Below are 16,034 nucleotides of genomic sequence, written 5' to 3' on the forward strand. Positions count from 1 at the left end.
AAGAAGATGTACGTGGATGAGTAGTCGCGGATCGCTCCCCAAAAACCTAATCGCCACGCACCCCGTGCAAGGTTCTCTGGCGGACGAGGGTTCCGGAGGCACCTGCTCTCCCACTACTCCGTGCGCGCAGAGGTACGGGACGGGGAAACCAGAAGGCTGCGGAAGTGTGGTTCTCTCGGGAGTGGTTGCGGAAGTACAGGATCTGGACTGACGGAAGACTCGGATATATGGACGGGGAGAAGAGAGGCAACGGAGAATCCTAGGAGACGGAGACGGAGAGACAGTAACTGCCGTAATCAGTTCGCATCCACCATCAAGTGGAGTAACTCCCGTTGTTATGTGGATTAAGTGGCAAAAGACTGGCCACGCCCGACCGCTCGCCGCCCGCTTGCCACGTTCTAGCCGGCGGCGGCGGCGCGCGCGTATGTCACGCTATTGTCCTTTTCTCAGGTTCTCAATTTAGATGAATAATTTCCAACCATATAAGCTGAGTCAACGTTTAGTTAAAACCCCGTATGGTATTAAACCAAACAACGCTTAATATTACGCACCATAGAATTTTATTTGATTCATTAAATATTATATAGGTTTAAGTCAATATTATATCCAACATCACTAAAGCCTCCTTTGAGATGAAAGATTTGTTTCTATTTTCGATATGTTTCTTCTATAACAATACTGTCCTGCACTCGAAAATTAAGCCTCCCATGAGGATCGTACCACTGACCAGTCGCTTTCCCTGGGCACAAGAGAAAATCCTTCGATAATCGGTAGCAAGAATTTCCAAAGCTTGAAGCCATGTTAAATACCGTACGCTGGACTGCTGGAGCTCGAGATGACTGGAGCAGTGGACACTGGACACTGGAATAGAATATTCTTGGGACTGTAAATTGAACAGGTAATATGCGGTATGCCTATGGCTTGGATGGAGATAACAAACACACTGTATTCACTACTCAGGACTCTTCGTCAGAGCAGACCGAGTTGTACCTGACCCCGTGAATACCGTTGTTCTCAGATGATCGGGTCATTCAAACTGAGTGAACTCTAGAATTTGTTTCTTTTTCTTGGCGACAGACCTAATCGAGATCCAGCGTTTTAGGCAGACGCAGCTAAATTAGACCCACGAGCTAAGTGGTCACCAGTTCATTCGCGCACAGGGAACCTGGACAAAACCATGTCCATCCATCTGTTATAATTATATCCTTCACTGCCTTCTTTTTTCACAACATCCTTCGCTGCTTTTCATCTACCATCGTTCTCCGTCGCTGTAATTAATTTATTGCCAGCCCTTGGGAGAAAAAGGACGATATTCTGTTTTTTTAATCCGTGATCAGCATGGGTACTTATCACGTTCCATAGGAAAAGGTATTTTTACCTTTCTGAAAATGTCTCGAAGCTTCTAAAAGTTTCGAGAAAAACCCTAGAGACAGAATTGGACATGAAAAATCTAAAAAGAATATTTACCACTTGTGAAAGTATCTCTAAGAGGTTCCAAAAAATAGATTTGGTTTTAAAAAAATGGGACAAATAACCAAAAATTCTAGAATTTTTTTCAAAACATTCTAATCGATATATAAACACGTTTTGAAACTTTCCACAACAAAAACATGAGATGCAATGAGCATGAATGCATTGATCATTAAAATTATTGGTTGAGTATTATATATTTTACTGCAGATAGTTTTTAAAACACATTTAGACACCAATTAGGAATATTGTCCCTATTTTCTAGAGCTAAATATAATTTTGGAAGCTACTAGAGATATTTTTACAAGTTCTAAATACTTCATTTGGGTTTTTGGTGACCTAGTCCATCTCTAGTATGGATGAAAACGGGACGGGAAATTCCCGTACCGACCGACACCGTATACCGCATTAACCGATCGCATACCGTTTTTGTAGGAAAATAGGAAACAAGAAATCGACACCGTATTTTAGGCAGGAACGAGAACGGAATCAGTTAAGGAATTTTCCCGACCGTATTCACGGTTCCCATATTTGGGCAGGAAAATTCCCGACGGTATTCCCGTATTTTGTACACCAATAATCATCATCACCTCTCTCAAGAAATATTAATACTGATAATGACGCCACTGAAGTGTGTTAACTATAACTGATGAACTATAGCTGGTTAGTACCTGTAGAAAAGGGCTTGAAATCAGTAAGCCGCCCTGCAATAAGCCGGTCAGCAGGCGGCTTAGACCAAACTGTACAAGCGTGTACACAATATGCTACCTTACTGTTGTTGTCGACTTAAATGAACTACAGTACAGCACTATAGCTACTCCACAATGAAAGAGAATTAAGTCAGCTTAGGTTTGGGTACCAAAATTGACAATGTATCCTCTACTGTCTTCTATATGTAGCTGGTCCTCCACAAAGAAAATAAATGCCCAGGATTGGACTATTGACAATGTATCCTCTATTAACAATATAACAACGCTCCAGGATGTTATGAACTTGTCAACTTGTTTGCATATGGTTGCTATTGTTGCATTGAGCTCATTGTTTTAAGTGGTTATATATATTGATGTTCCCGTTTTGTGTTACCGCTTTCCGATCATAATCGACACGTTCCCGTTCGAAATATTCCGTTCCCGATATCTCGTAATACCGGTTTTGTTTTCCCGTCCGGCCTTCCCGTTCCCGTTTCTGTTCCCGGCAAAAAAATATAGGAGCGGGAATGGTTAAGACATTTTCCCGACCGTTCCCGACCGTTTTCATCCCTAATCTCTAGGATTTTTTCTCAAAAAAAATAGAAGTTTTACATTGGTCATGGTTTTAAAAGCTTATCATGTATTTACATGATTTATTTAACAAAAAAGAGATGAAACCGCCTTGAAAACCAATTCAAACCGGAGAGGTTTTGAGAGTTGAGGAGGGTGGAGTGGGTAATTTCAAAAAGATGAAAGCCCCTCATATAAACAATTTCTTAAGTGAGTATTTGATTCCACCATTTAATTGGCAAGATAATCTAATATGGTCTCTCTTTTTGTTGATCATATTAGACTTGGCCGCCTCTGCAATCTTGTCAAGGCCCCACCACTTGCTGCAAAGACGTATCAACTTATCTCACATCTAATCTGAACCCCTTCTTTTAATCATTTATGGATCCGTCAGAAGCTCCCTAGAATGTTAGAATGTGCCCGTAAAACACCATCAATTATGGATATAAGCAAGGAATACTTATGCCTGATGATCATTGTACGCTGAACATAGAGAACTGAATAACTTGTACGTCAAAGAAGCAACTGAATCTGAACATTTTAAGATGAACCATGTATGAGAAGATATGCAATAAGACAATTAGACCAAAGTAAGAAGACTACATGACAAATCCTTGAAATTGAGGTGTTCCCTTCTTTAGCTAGTCATGCAACAAAGAAATCGACCGGGAGCCGGGAGGGAATCACATAGAGGAAGAATGTATCATTGTTGTTGATTTCACAGAGAGATTAATTAGTCAGGGGGAGGCTATGCTGGGGGGTAGAATGTGGCAAGCTGGTCTGCTGGTGTAGGCCATGAGCCTATGCTGAGGAACTTCATGACATCAAGGCAGGGAATAGCTAGCTGCTGTCAGCGGTGCGTTGGAAACTGCTGCTATTTTTGCCAATACTGTAGAAGATTTGGGAGAGGAAAGGTAAAGAGGAGAGGTGCGAGTGCGACCATGCGATCGAGGAGAGTGGAGGGAGGTGACGCTTGGTCTATTTGAGTGAGAAGACAAAGAAGCTAGGAAGCCAATAGATGTCAGTTCAGGTTTAAAATCGGCTGTCTTTTCGTGGAGCAAGAAAATTAATTACAAATATATGGGATCAATTGCTGATGCTTTCGGTTACCAACAAATGCTGGGTAATGGACGGAGATTTGGGTGGTTTGGCTTCACTAATCATCTCCTACAACTAAAAAGAACAAAGAATAGATATTTTTAGTGCGACATTTGTTTTGGTTCATCTGTCTGCCCACGCTTGCGATCCCCGCCTCCCGTCCACGCGCAAATCGCTAAAACGCCGCAATCACCGCCCCCACCCACCGTGCAACCCGCTGGATCCCACGGGCCGCCGCGGCGCGTGCCGCTCCCCATCCCCGCACCACTGTCGCCCTCGCCCCTCGCGCGGCCACGCCCGCCCACGCCCGCGCCGCGCAGCCCTCCAGCTCCGGTGGCCTACTCTGGCTCGTCGACGATGGCCGGATCTGGTGGCCAGAGTCGTAGATGCTCCTTCCCTTCTTCTCCCCCGGATCTCCACCCCTCCCTCTCTCTCTCCCGAGGCTCGCGGCGGCACCCCAGCGGGTGGTGCGTCAGAGCGAGCGGCCCTGATGGCCCTCCTCCCTCATCCCCACGCGGGCGGGTCCCATCCTGAAGGTCCACGGCCAGGCCACCATCGCGCGCTGATTATCCGCGTGACCGTCTCCGATGTCTGGAGGCCGGCGCGCGTCCTCCCTGATCCGGCGACCCCAGCGGTCATCCGGGCCGCCGCTTCCACTGCACACAGAGCTGGGCCGGTGTCATTCCCTGTCGTGCTCGGAGCCACCGCGCCCTGCCCATAGCACCCGAGCTCTGTCGGGCTCCTATGAGCACCCCAACACCGGCGGCATGAGCTCCCCAAGCGGTGTCGCGAGATCCCCCAGCAACGGCGCGAGCTCCCCCAAACGGCGGCCCGAGATCTCCGGTGGCGGCGCGAGCTCCCCCCAAGCAGCGGCACGAGATCCCCCGATAGCGCGAGCTCCCTTGGCGGTATGGTTGAAGTAAGCACCCTTTCTCCTCCCTTCCTGTTGTGCCAAGCCAAGAACCAGACGAACCCTAGCTTAATCTATTTGGAAATGTGTATTTCGATCTGATCTAATCACAAGACTATGTACGCATTAATTCTACTACTAACTCTGATATTTGTTTTTTTTTTGTGAAAATTATGGGTGCTTTTCTGGGTCCACCTCTGATGAGCACCTAGATTTCGTGTTGTTTGCCATCTTCTTAGCAGTAGCAGGCCGTAGAAAATATGCTAATTTACTTGTCTACAATATGACTGTATAAATGTTTTAATTTTGTCTCAGATTTCTTAAAAAGAGTTTCTTAGTTTAGTTCTTGGCTAATTATGGAGTTATTTTATTAGCTGTCATTTTCACTTTGAAAAGGCATTGTATTTAGTCGTGAGATTGATGTGAATGTCCCATGTTTGATTGTCACAGGATGCTGGGATGGATTGGATCATTCACCTTGATACTGATGAGTTGATTCACCCAGCTGGTGCCCGAGAGTACTGCCTGAGGCGATTGCTTTTAGATGTTCCTGGCAATGTTGACATGGTTATCTTCCCCAATTATGTGAGTCACACAAGTAACATGTTTGTTGAATATGGTAACGTGCTTCACATCTAATTATTGTATATATTTGTTTTTTCCAGGAGAGCAGCATTGAGCGTGATGACATTAAGGATCCTTTCACTGAGGTATAGAAGCTACTGTTATCTGTAACATGTATGCAAAAGAAAGGAAAAAAGTGGCTCTGTATGCTAATGATGATCCACTAGCTTACTTGAGAAGCGAAGTGTGACCTGTAGATAACCAGATATCGACTCACTGTCTAGAAAAAACTATAGTTTAGCAAACACTGCACAGAACTACTCATTAATGCATTGAAGGAAATAATAGGAATGGTCTGATTATCGTTGTCTGTGTTTGATAGCTTGCATCATTTATACAGTCATATTATTTTGTGCCTGCAGGTTTCCATGTTTAAGAAAAATTATGATAATCTTCCGAAGGATACATACTTTGGTCTATACAAAGAAGCAACACGTGGTAATCCAAACTACTTCCTTACTTATGGTAATGGGAAATCGGTTGCAAGGGTTCAAGAGCATTTGCGTCCAAATGGTGCTCATAGATGGCATAATTACATGAAATCCTCAAAGTAAGATATCTCAATATGTGGAGTTTTTTTTACTAAAACAAATGGTCAGTCAACAAACTACAGTTTCTTTCTACTCGATGGTTTAGTTATATATTTCTTTTGTAGTAAAATCAAATTGGAAGAGGCTCCGCGTTACACCTACACAAAGTTCTCAGACCTAACCTCAAGGAGTGATAGGTGTGGTTGCAAGCCAACTAAAGAAGATGTGAAGCGATGTTTTATCTTAGAATTTGACCGTTTGGTGAGCTATCTTTTCTTCCCTTTGTTGTATCTGCATAGCATCTATTGTTGTCCTATGGGTACAGGCCACCTTGTCAACATCATAACTGTTTCCTGGCTGAAATATTGAAATAATACATTTATTTCATTTAAGTGATATGATATAAAGAATGAGATGGGGAGAAAAAATGGCTAGATGATTTATTATACTATGGAAATGATTGTGGAAACTGTCATGGGTGGAAACAATCTCAGTTTATACAATATATGCATGTAATATCTTTTTTAACTGAAAGTGGATGAGTGGATGTAGTTATGTCTGAATCAGATACAGGGGTGATGGGGCACTGCACAAACACAATATTGTACCTTGTTCGTGTGCCTTATACTAATCACACAAATGTTTCCCATGGTCCATTCTCCATTGTACAATGTATAGCCAGCCATGCTAGAGAACCATACAACTGTCTTTTTACCAAAAAGAAAGAAAGGAAACTACTATGACTCTTATTAGGTATCACTGTGCATAGGTAGCTAACTGGATAACTAACTTGGAAGAGCTAATGAATCCTCCCTTGTACTCTGTCATGGCAGGCCTTTATAATTGCATCAACAGCGACTGAGGAGGAGATGAAGAACTGGTAACACCCTTAGCCTTATGTGTACCAAGAACCAACCATTCCTCCCTATCCTGCCTGAATTAAGAGAGATCACATTGGTCTGACTACCTTTGTTTAGGTACCGGGAACATGTTGTATGGACTAATAAAGACACCAATTTGAAACTTTTGAGGAAGGGTGTCTTAACACGTATATATGCGCCCATGGTTAGTCCAGATCTCAATCTTGTAGGCTTTCAGCTCGTGGAAGTTGTTTCTTATTGCTGCTACATTTTATGCCCAATCTTTGCAGGCTATCATCCGTGGCATCAAGGAATGCGGTGTCTTTACCAATGCAGTAACATCAGCGAAAGCACAGTCGAAAATAAAGTCATCAAACATGGGTCTTGAAAATGAGGCCATCCAACTAAACGGAACAGCTGGTCAGTCCACACTGGAAGGTGGCCACGAAAAGTTGCAGGCAACCGTAAGAAAGATCCTAGAAATGGTTGACGCCCAAGAAGAAGCAATGCCGCCAATGTCGCCCCCGGGTTTTCTGGAGCTCTCTGAAAGCGCCACTGCTTTGTCATGACTTTCTGGAGGCATTATTTAGTATTGACTTGGGTTTAACCATGTGTGATGCATGCAGCCTTGAGCATACGGATAACATAGGCTTGTTTGGTCGTCGTTGCTGTATTATTATCATGTATTTGAATTGTTTTTATTAGCAGAGAAACTAATCTTTTTATTAGCAGAGAAATAGCTGAATTGTTTGTGATTTTTTTAAAAAAGAACTATATTGTTTTTTTGTGTGTGAAAATGAAGCGAGAAAAAAGGGTAGGCAAGGTGAGAGCGAGTGGGCGACCAATGGGAACTCTGGAATCTACCATGCTCTAGTCCCTGCTCCCCCACCAACTTCGCCGCCACACAAAACCCCACCTCTTCCCCCACCACCACCACTGTGGCCGCCGCACTTCGCTCTCCCTCCTCCGCCGCCGTTCCCTCCTGGTTTCTCCCTTCCGCCCTTCCCCTCCTTTCCCCTGCCATTGCCGCCCCCATGCAGCCTCTAGATGACGCCCGGCCCAGCCTCCGCGGCGCCAGCGCGCGCGTTCCTTACCCCAGGAGGTATCCGGGCAGCGAACGGGGCGCAATTCGTCGAGCACCTGGTGCCCGGGCGTGGGGTTCTAGTGACCGTGACCCGTGGCGAGCGCGACGTGGACGACCTCGTGGGCGTCCCGCCGGAGCTCTTCCCACCGAAGAAGAGGGTCGTGCAGTACCACCCGTACGCGGCGGCTGTGGCGATCTAGGAGATGGCCAGCCACTTCCGCAACATCCACGGAGGAGGGTTTCTTCTCGGCGTGTCGGAGCCACCCATGCCCACGGGGACGGGATCGGGGCACGGGCGTTGGGACGTGGAGGTTGACGCGGCGGAGGAGGAGGAGCGGGGCGAGGACGGGCTGCGCGCGGAATAGACCAAAAGCCACACATATTTATACGGTGAGTATAACACTTTGTTTTAAGTTTTTGTGGAAGATTTTTCAAGAGACGCAATATTACCCATGCGACAGGCACTAATATTGACATATATACTCAAGTCTGTGTACATGATGGTATGGAGATGCGACGGAACTTATTCGTGGATTTATTAGCGTACGAAAGAAATGGATATCAGAGATTTCTTCCTGACGATATAAAATATTTTCTTAGGCGCATCACGAAAAGGTCTATAAAGTAGAGTTTGTAAGCCTGTGACGCCGCGCTCTCCGTGACTGTTAATTTCACAAACTTTGCTTTTTTAACTATAACTTTAACGTTGGTATTTAATTTTATAGTATTGTTATCTTATCGTGCGATCCATGTGTTTTTAGTACAAAGTTTAGTTGTCCCATAGCAATGCACGGGCACACTACCTAGTAGATAAATATATTCATAGGATTTTTTTCCAGAAATACCCGGATGCAGGGGTCCTTCCACTCCACTCGCCTGTCTCTCTCTCTCTATTTTGTCTCGCCATCCCCATCCCCAGGTCCCTCTCATGTTCGCTGACAGCAGCAGAGCCCCATGCCGCCACCGTTGCTTACTTCCTCCACCCAAGCCGACCAAGTCGTCTCCTTCCTCAGTTCGCGCAGTGCCTCCTCGGCCTCTTCCCCAACCCAGCGCCGTCAGTGTCAGGATGCGTCGCCGCCGCGGGCCACCGTCGCTGCCCCTGCTAATGGCGGCTGGGTGCAGGTGCTGGGGCGCCCCAGGTCGTCTTCAGCCGAGCCAAGGGCATCCACGAGCGCGGCCGTGTTGGTGGTGCTCGCACGCCACCGGCTCCCACCCTGACGGCCGGAATCGACTGGCCTCGTTATCTCCCCCCTATGTTGCAAGTGTATGTTTCAATTGTTGCAGATGTTTCAGAGGTATGTTGTAAGTGTTTCGTATAGATGTTGCAAAAGTAGATCGGGATATTGCATATGTTGCAATGGCTATACACGTATGTTGCAAGCGTCTGTTTCAAATGTTTCATCTATTTTTCATACGTATGTTGCAAGCGTCTATTTTAAATGTTTCGTCTGCCTTTTTAGACGTGTGTTGTAAGTATGTTTATTTGGATGTTGCGTATGTTTTCACACATATGTTTGCAAGTGTTTTGGTTTTTTCAAGTGTTTTTAGGTGTTTTCGAAAGTGTTTCGGATACATGTTTCAAGTGTTTTATCTTTCTTCAGACGCATGATGCAAGTGTCTTATCTAGATGTTTCAAAAATTAATCGGGTGTTGTGTATGTTGCAATGTGAGTCACCTGCCACAGCCTCCTACTGCAGCTGCTGGGGCGACATACATGCGTGTGGGAAGCGGAGGGATGAAGCGTTGCGTTGCTGCGGACTGTCCCTGCCTAGCGCGGGCTTGCAACAGCCCCGGACGTCCGTTCAGAAATCAGGGCACTAGTATTGCCTTTTTTTATAGGATTTATCTTTTCTTGCGGCGAGAATTAACATGAAAATTTCATTGGAGACCTTTAGTAATATTAAAATATGTTCCTTAATTGTTACCATTATAATTTGCTGATGTTAAATGTTAGTACCGAAGAAATAGTAGTTGGATGCTATATTTATGATGAAATTGGCAACAGCATCATGTGTTGCTGGAAGATGACGATGATTTGATAATGGAGACCTGGCACGTGCAGACGTTGACGTTTATCTTTCGGTGACAAATGGCAGAGCAGTTGTACTCGGTCAGTACTCACGGCAAAGCTCGTTCCATCGAGATGCTGCATCGAGATTTGACAACGGGAAGTAATAAATCTGTTTCTTTACATGGTGTGGCGTGCCTTGACCGTGAGCGGCGACTGCGAGATTTACAGTTACAGCCTGACCCACTCGGTGCCGTCGATGAAGCTCAGCGAGATGAAGGGCTTGGCCTCGTCGTCGGTGAGCTCGTGCGACCACGCCACCCGGCCGGCATAGCTCGCGCCCGAGCCCGTGCACTTGTACTGCCCGTAGAACACCGTCCTGCAACAGCGGCAACAGCAACACGCGAGCATTATTTTAGTTCCAAAAAAACTCTGCCGTACGTAGAATGGTCATGGGCTTGTGGCCCGAGTCGAATTCCAGAAAAGTTTCGGTAGCCTTTGGCATTTGGGATCCTGACATGACAGTTGACAAGCCTAGCCGCATATAGGACTGTGCTTTTGCCCGTGCGCCTGTGCCGGCGGGGCAGCGGGAATCGAATCTGAAAGGCCCCCACGATCACAACGAGATCAGAAGGACGGCCACCCGTGCGAACGGATGATTCACCGGAACAGGAATGGAATGGAGCCGGTGACTGCTCCCTTTGTCTGCGCTGTGCACGCCTTTATCGATCACGAACCTACTGTACAGTCTACAGCAGCTAGCTCGTCTATACGTGCAATGTAGCTGACTAGCTGCGCTCTTCGTTTGCTTGCCATAGCACAGAAGAAGCAATAAAAGGCATGGAGTCCGTTAGATGATACTGGCAGAATTGAAAAGCGCCTTGTTCGCTGACGCTGATGCTGAAATTTAGCTTATGGTAAAATATTGTGAGATAAAAACACTATTTTATGGCGGAAAAGTAGCTTAGGCAAACACGGTGAAGGTCTCGTAGCATGGCGTGGCCCGCGAGCACTACCGTCGTTGCGTCGAGCACGCCTGACGTCCGGTAGCCCCAGATGGCAATGGCGCAATAGCATGCTTGGTGAGATGTTTCTGCGGCGATCTCGCGAGCAGAGGATGGAAGGAGGGCGAGAGGCGAGGATGGAGGGACGTACAGCTCGCGGTTGGGGTCGCCCCAGTTGTACCACCCGTTGGGGATGATGATGTTGTCCATGTAGGTGTAGGCGAAAACGACGCGGGAGAAGGTGCCCCAGGCGCGGCCCAGGTAGAGCGCGCCGGACCCCGTCACCCGGCAGTTGACGAAGGAGAACCCCGTGTCCTCCAGCATGCTCTGCCGGTTCTGCGCCGTCAGCGCCCCGTAGTCCCGCGCGATCGCGTGCACGTGGCAGTCCTGCACCAACAGCATCAGCATCCAGCCAACCGTCAATCTTATCTTGTGTCAAGCCTACTGTATGTAGCAGTATGATTCATGCATGGCTCAAGATTCTACTTGTACGTAGCCACGTAGGTCGGTGCTGATCAGTTTGCACTTTCAGTTGTGCACTGACAAAGTTTGGTAGGGCCGGCGCATCTTCGCCGTGCCCGTGATGCAGGCATCAGATGCCGCAGCACGTCGCTGTCGTGCTGCCGCAATGCCGGGCCGCCCGTGGGTGTAGCGTAGCGCCGCCGGGTCCGTCGCCAGGTCATGGGGCTTGGGGCGCAACGCAACCGCGCAAGCGGACACCGGCAAGAGGCGCTTGGTGACCGATTGACGATGGCGTCTGCCGCCGGCCACGAAACAAAAGCTAGGAGGCTAGGAGTACTACTCTTGTGTGCTAGAGTTTTTGTGGGGCCAATGGCGAACACATGGACCCAAATAATGACCGGCTCGGCTAGCACGTGTTACCGCGGTCCGGGGTTCGCACTTCTCAGAGGCCCACTGTTGAGTCGTTGGCACTTGATACATTGACCCCACTCAAAAAAAAAAACTTGATACATTGACCGGTTCACGTTAGGGACGCCGCAAATGTGTAGCGGTGTAGCCCCGTGCTTTTTTGGGTTAAAAAAAGGATGGGAGTGCACTAGTCACGAGCTCATGATCGACTTGTACGCTCTTATCTAGTCATCATTACATACCAAACCCTCGGTATTCTTTTGTCCCGTTCGAAGATGATTGCTTCAAGGTACTATAAAACCCATGTGTCAAGCGGCACGGAAAAGGCTCTAATCAAACTAGGCCGTGACTCCAGTGGTACTTCCAGGCAGCCTTTGCGGGCACGTTTGGGTCAGGTCGCCAGCCACGGCCAGGCATTGTTTCCAAGCCTCAGGCGACCGAAAACGGATGACTTGGGAGCGCTGCCTAGCTAGGCAAACGTTGCCTGGACGCCGATCTAAACGGCCCCCCTGAGTGCGCACCGGAAGCCTCGGATCACTGGCATTTATAGACAGCATCTATCCTTCTCAAGATCGTCTGAACAGCATCTATCTAATTTCGTTCTCGTGGAACAGAGGCTTCCTAACAAAAAGCGGATAATTCGGAAATATTTGGAAGCTTCGCACTAGCATGCTCTGTTTTGGAGATGGAGCCTCTGCTTTGTGTTTTTTAACATCCTGAAACACTGATTTGCACCCCTAGTAGCAGAGCAAAGGACAAATCCCCCTGCATGATGTAGCATGTTTTTGCACAGAGATTGCCGAGGAAGAGAAGCGGAGGCGTGCGTGCGTACCTCGTACAGCGACAGCGCGTTGCCGAAGATGAAGTCCACGGACCCTTCGATGTAGCATTCCTTGTAGTAGTGCCGGCCCGAGTGGTCATACAGCGTGTCCTGCGCGCCCAGGAACTTGCACCCCACGAACGCCGCGTTGTCCGCCGACACCCGCAGCGCCACCGCCTGCTTCCCCGTCGCCCCCGGCTTCGGCACCGGCGACGTGTTCTGTTTCCAGAGAGTTGAGCTGAGCAAACCAAGCTACTCTACGTAGTAGGGCAACGGGCGCCGGTTACGTTACGTACCTTGAACGTGATGTTCCTTGCGAGGAAGTACTGCGCGTTCACGGCGAACGACGCGGAGTTGAACGTGCCGAGGGGCCGTCCCTTGGGCCCCGTCGGCGAGTCCGCGGTGTCGCCCCACTGCACGATCGTGCTGTCCGCGCCGGCGCCCTCCAGGGTGATGAACGCGCGCATCGCCGAGATGCTCACCTTCTCCCTGCGACAAGGCAGCAGGTGGGTACGATTACGATGCGGTCACCACCGGGGGGCACGCCACTCACTCGCAGTCGTAGCTAAGCAAGCACAAGGCCGGGACACCAGCGGCGTACGTACGTGTAGGTGCCGGCGTTGACCCTGATGACGACGCGGACGAGGTTGATGACCGGGAGCGAGTCGACGGCAGCCTGGATGGTCGTGAAGTCGCCGAATGCCGGGTTCTTGTCGACGACGAGCGAGTAGGAGGGGAACGCGCGGGCGAGCGCGTGCTGGAACGTGCTGTGCCGGAGGCCGCCCATGTACCGCACCCACTCCATGAACTGCCGCTCGATCATCTCCGCGCGCGTCGCGTTCACCGGGAACGGCGGCGGCGGCTCCCCCGCACCGGCGCCGGCGCCGCGCCCAGGCCGCAGCCCCCGCGAGTGCCCGGCCACTCCGCACGTCGACGTCGGCGGGAGGAGCACGATGGCCGCCACGGCAATGCAGGCCAAGAATCGGGCTCGTGGCACGCCCATTCCGGTGCCGCGACGGCAACGCCGCGCGGTACTGCGGCCTGCCGAGCTGCGCGGCGAGCGGGGAAGCTGGAGGGCCGTGGCAGGTGTGTCGAGGTGGTGTGGTGGGGGAGGCGGAGAGGATGTGGGGGAGAATTTAAGGAAGAAAGGAGCTCGATCACGGGCAAGAAGAGAACAGAAAGGGAATGGAGGAGTCGCCACGGTTCACGAGCTGCGAAACTGCGTTTGGTCCGCTGGCTAGTGTGGCCCCTGGCGCGTGGCGCCGCGCACCGCCCAACGCCGCGAGCGCGCAGCGGCGCATGACGCCCGCCGTATGCATGTGTTCGTCGCTGTTCTCGTGCGGTCGAGCCCGCCCTTCCAGTGGTGGTGATGGCGACTTCTGCGCGCAGAGCTAGTGAGCGCACGAGAATTGTTAGCCCGCTGACAGGAATTTTCTTGAGGGGAGCAGATAAGGTTCTCTTTTGCGATTTGGTGCGTGTTCGTGTTTCATTCTTTCTTGTTTGTCATTTTCTTTCTGGGTATTTCGTTTGCGTTTTAGTTGGGATTGCACCTATTCATCTCCTTATTGTATCATTGTGACGTTGGGTTTGAACTCACACTACATGCTTGGAGAGGGGTGACAATGAATATATGCTGCACAAATTGCATTTGGTCTTTTCGGGTTTTCACTTTTTAGCATCAAAAGCTTATTATTTGTGTGAGCAGTTTCACTGTATCTTTCTTTAGGAAATGTGTGATCTCATCGCTCATTTTTAATATTAAGTGATTTCCTGCGTGTGTCTGCTAAAAAATTAAAATAATTTTAAAAGATGTCCATATGAAGAACGAAGCAATAAAAACATCCCAATTTAAGTGGTGTATGAATGAGAATTAAGGCCAATATGAAATCCATGATGATCATGACTCTTCGGATGCCTAAAAAACGATGGTACATTGATTTCAACTACTCATCATATTCAGCTGAAGTGCCACCCACCATTGTTATGTTATGGCTAAGCATATCTTGGCTAGTTGGACTTTTTGTGGTGAAAATTGTCTATCTGACTATCTTGATTCAAGTCGCCTATTTAATACGGGTGCTTGTACTTTTTAGATTTGTTCTAGGATGTAATAACATTATTCTTTTAATGACAGGCGACTTGTCCGTCGACAGCAAGACATTTGGAGTGATTTTGTCAATCTCAAGATTTGTCGGTTGAATTCTCAGCCTTTCGAAGGTGCTCATAGATGTAAGATGTGTGTGCACATGTTTTATAAGGGTACAGTACTAAATCTTTAAACTCTACTTCTCCGGCCAAACTTCACCTTTTTTTCGAACCATGGTACAAAAATTAATCCAGATGCCTAGCTAAGATTTTTCTTCTTTAGCAAAATTCAATCGGCAACTTTATATTTTGAAGCGCAATAAACTTGTGCACAATATTCCAACATGGGTTTTCAACACAAATTCTATACATAACTTTTGCAAACAAACTCATTATAGCAATTTGTTAGCATAACTTTTCTCATCATACTTACTCCACCCTCTACAAGAGTTATGCACCTAACTATCCATTATTATAGATTCAGCCTTCGGCTGACTAAAGACTCGCAAAAACCAAGTTTGAAGACAAACTCAAACTGAATGGTATACTAAGCACTAAGCCTATTAGAAGACAACTACCCATTCTTAGTACATTGAAGATATCCATTACCGCGGTCTCTAGCAAACTATAACAACTTTTATGCAAACAAATATGTATAAACAAGTTTGTACAAACCAAATTTCCCTAGTAAATTTTCTAGAAAACCAAAATTACAGCAACAAAGAAAGGAAGGAGCAAATAAATGTATAGGAAAAAAAAACTAAAAAGAGAGAAGAGGAAAGAACAGAAAAACAAAAGTCCGTCACGTACGCGCCCTCTAACAACGCATGAAGCGCGAGCACCAGCCAAGGTAGTAGTACTGCACCACACGAGGAAGTTTGGCAACCCAAGCCGATCCCACGACTCCACGCACTGACGCAGTGTTCCAAGTCTTCATAAACATTTCCCTTTTTCATGGTCTATCTACAACAGATTCTGTAGCCCATCTGTCCATGAAATTCTAGCCGGATGACGGATGTACACATGCAGAATTGCAAATGCGTCTCCCTCTTCGAGGCGGTGTCTACTTCCTTGCTGTTTGATCCTCGCCACCCTTGTAATGCGTCCAGCTCGCCGATCTGTCGCCCTGTTCGTTCTGCTGCCGCTACCCTACCCGTGACCGCGACTCCGTGAACCCGGCCTCTACGTACGTCTACGGGCTGAACACCGAAATGTCGCGGTCTGCGGGGCGGCGGCCAGCCGGCCAGGCCTGCTTTTTCGGCAGCGCCCCGGCGCTGCTACGGCTGCTTTTTGCGATCACGGCCGTGGTAGCTGCCAAGCGCGGGGCTGGCTTTGCAGGTTGTGGTGTGGCCGAGGCCTAGGACAAGAGGACAGAGGCGACGTGTCCGTGCCCACACGCCGCGTGTGGTTTT

The 16,034-nt window shown here is 48.3% G+C and overlaps 2 protein-coding genes across 2 annotated transcripts; one reads left to right on the forward strand and one right to left on the reverse strand.

The window, feature by feature from the left end:
• Positions 1-5,185: 5,185 nt before the first annotated feature.
• On the forward strand, positions 5,186-5,915 carry LOC136455194 (glycosyltransferase-like KOBITO 1). Its single transcript, XM_066455327.1, has 3 exons — positions 5,186-5,322; positions 5,403-5,447; positions 5,724-5,915. The coding sequence occupies exons 1-3, from the start codon at positions 5,197-5,199 to the stop codon at positions 5,913-5,915; spliced, it is 363 nt and encodes a 120-aa protein (XP_066311424.1). The 5' UTR covers positions 5,186-5,196.
• Positions 5,916-9,973: 4,058 nt separating this feature from the next.
• LOC136453215 (probable pectinesterase 53) lies at positions 9,974-13,627 on the reverse strand. The gene is made up of 5 exons (XM_066453800.1): positions 13,143-13,627; positions 12,834-13,026; positions 12,550-12,756; positions 10,999-11,234; positions 9,974-10,222 (listed from the first exon to the last, which is right to left on the reverse strand). The coding sequence occupies exons 1-5, from the start codon at positions 13,538-13,540 to the stop codon at positions 10,075-10,077; spliced, it is 1,182 nt and encodes a 393-aa protein (XP_066309897.1). The 5' UTR covers positions 13,541-13,627; the 3' UTR covers positions 9,974-10,074.
• Between the last annotated feature and the right edge of the window lie 2,407 nt (positions 13,628-16,034).

Source organism: Miscanthus floridulus, chromosome 5, assembly GCF_019320115.1.
Source record: "Miscanthus floridulus cultivar M001 chromosome 5, ASM1932011v1, whole genome shotgun sequence".
In the NCBI taxonomy this organism is placed as follows: Eukaryota; Viridiplantae; Streptophyta; class Magnoliopsida; order Poales; family Poaceae; genus Miscanthus; species Miscanthus floridulus.

What these genes read in the sequence shown, in the direction of transcription:
- LOC136455194 (XM_066455327.1), top strand. Translation starts at nt 5,197, where the DNA reads ATGGATTGGATCATTCACCTTGATACTGATGAGTTGATTCACCCAGCT. An exon ending in TGGTTATCTTCCCCAATTAT is followed by an intron (nt 5,323 to 5,402) that starts GTGAGTCACACA and finishes TGTTTTTTCCAG; the next exon opens with GAGAGCAGCATTGAGCGTGA. An exon ending in TTAAGGATCCTTTCACTGAG is followed by an intron (nt 5,448 to 5,723) that starts GTATAGAAGCTA and finishes TTGTGCCTGCAG; the next exon opens with GTTTCCATGTTTAAGAAAAA.
- LOC136453215 (XM_066453800.1), bottom strand. Translation starts at nt 13,540, where the DNA reads ATGGGCGTGCCACGAGCCCGATTCTTGGCCTGCATTGCCGTGGCGGCC. An exon ending in GTCAACGCCGGCACCTACAC is followed by an intron (nt 13,027 to 13,142) that starts GTACGTACGCCG and finishes GCCTTGTCGCAG; the next exon opens with GGAGAAGGTGAGCATCTCGG. An exon ending in CAAGGAACATCACGTTCAAG is followed by an intron (nt 12,757 to 12,833) that starts GTACGTAACGTA and finishes CTCTGGAAACAG; the next exon opens with AACACGTCGCCGGTGCCGAA.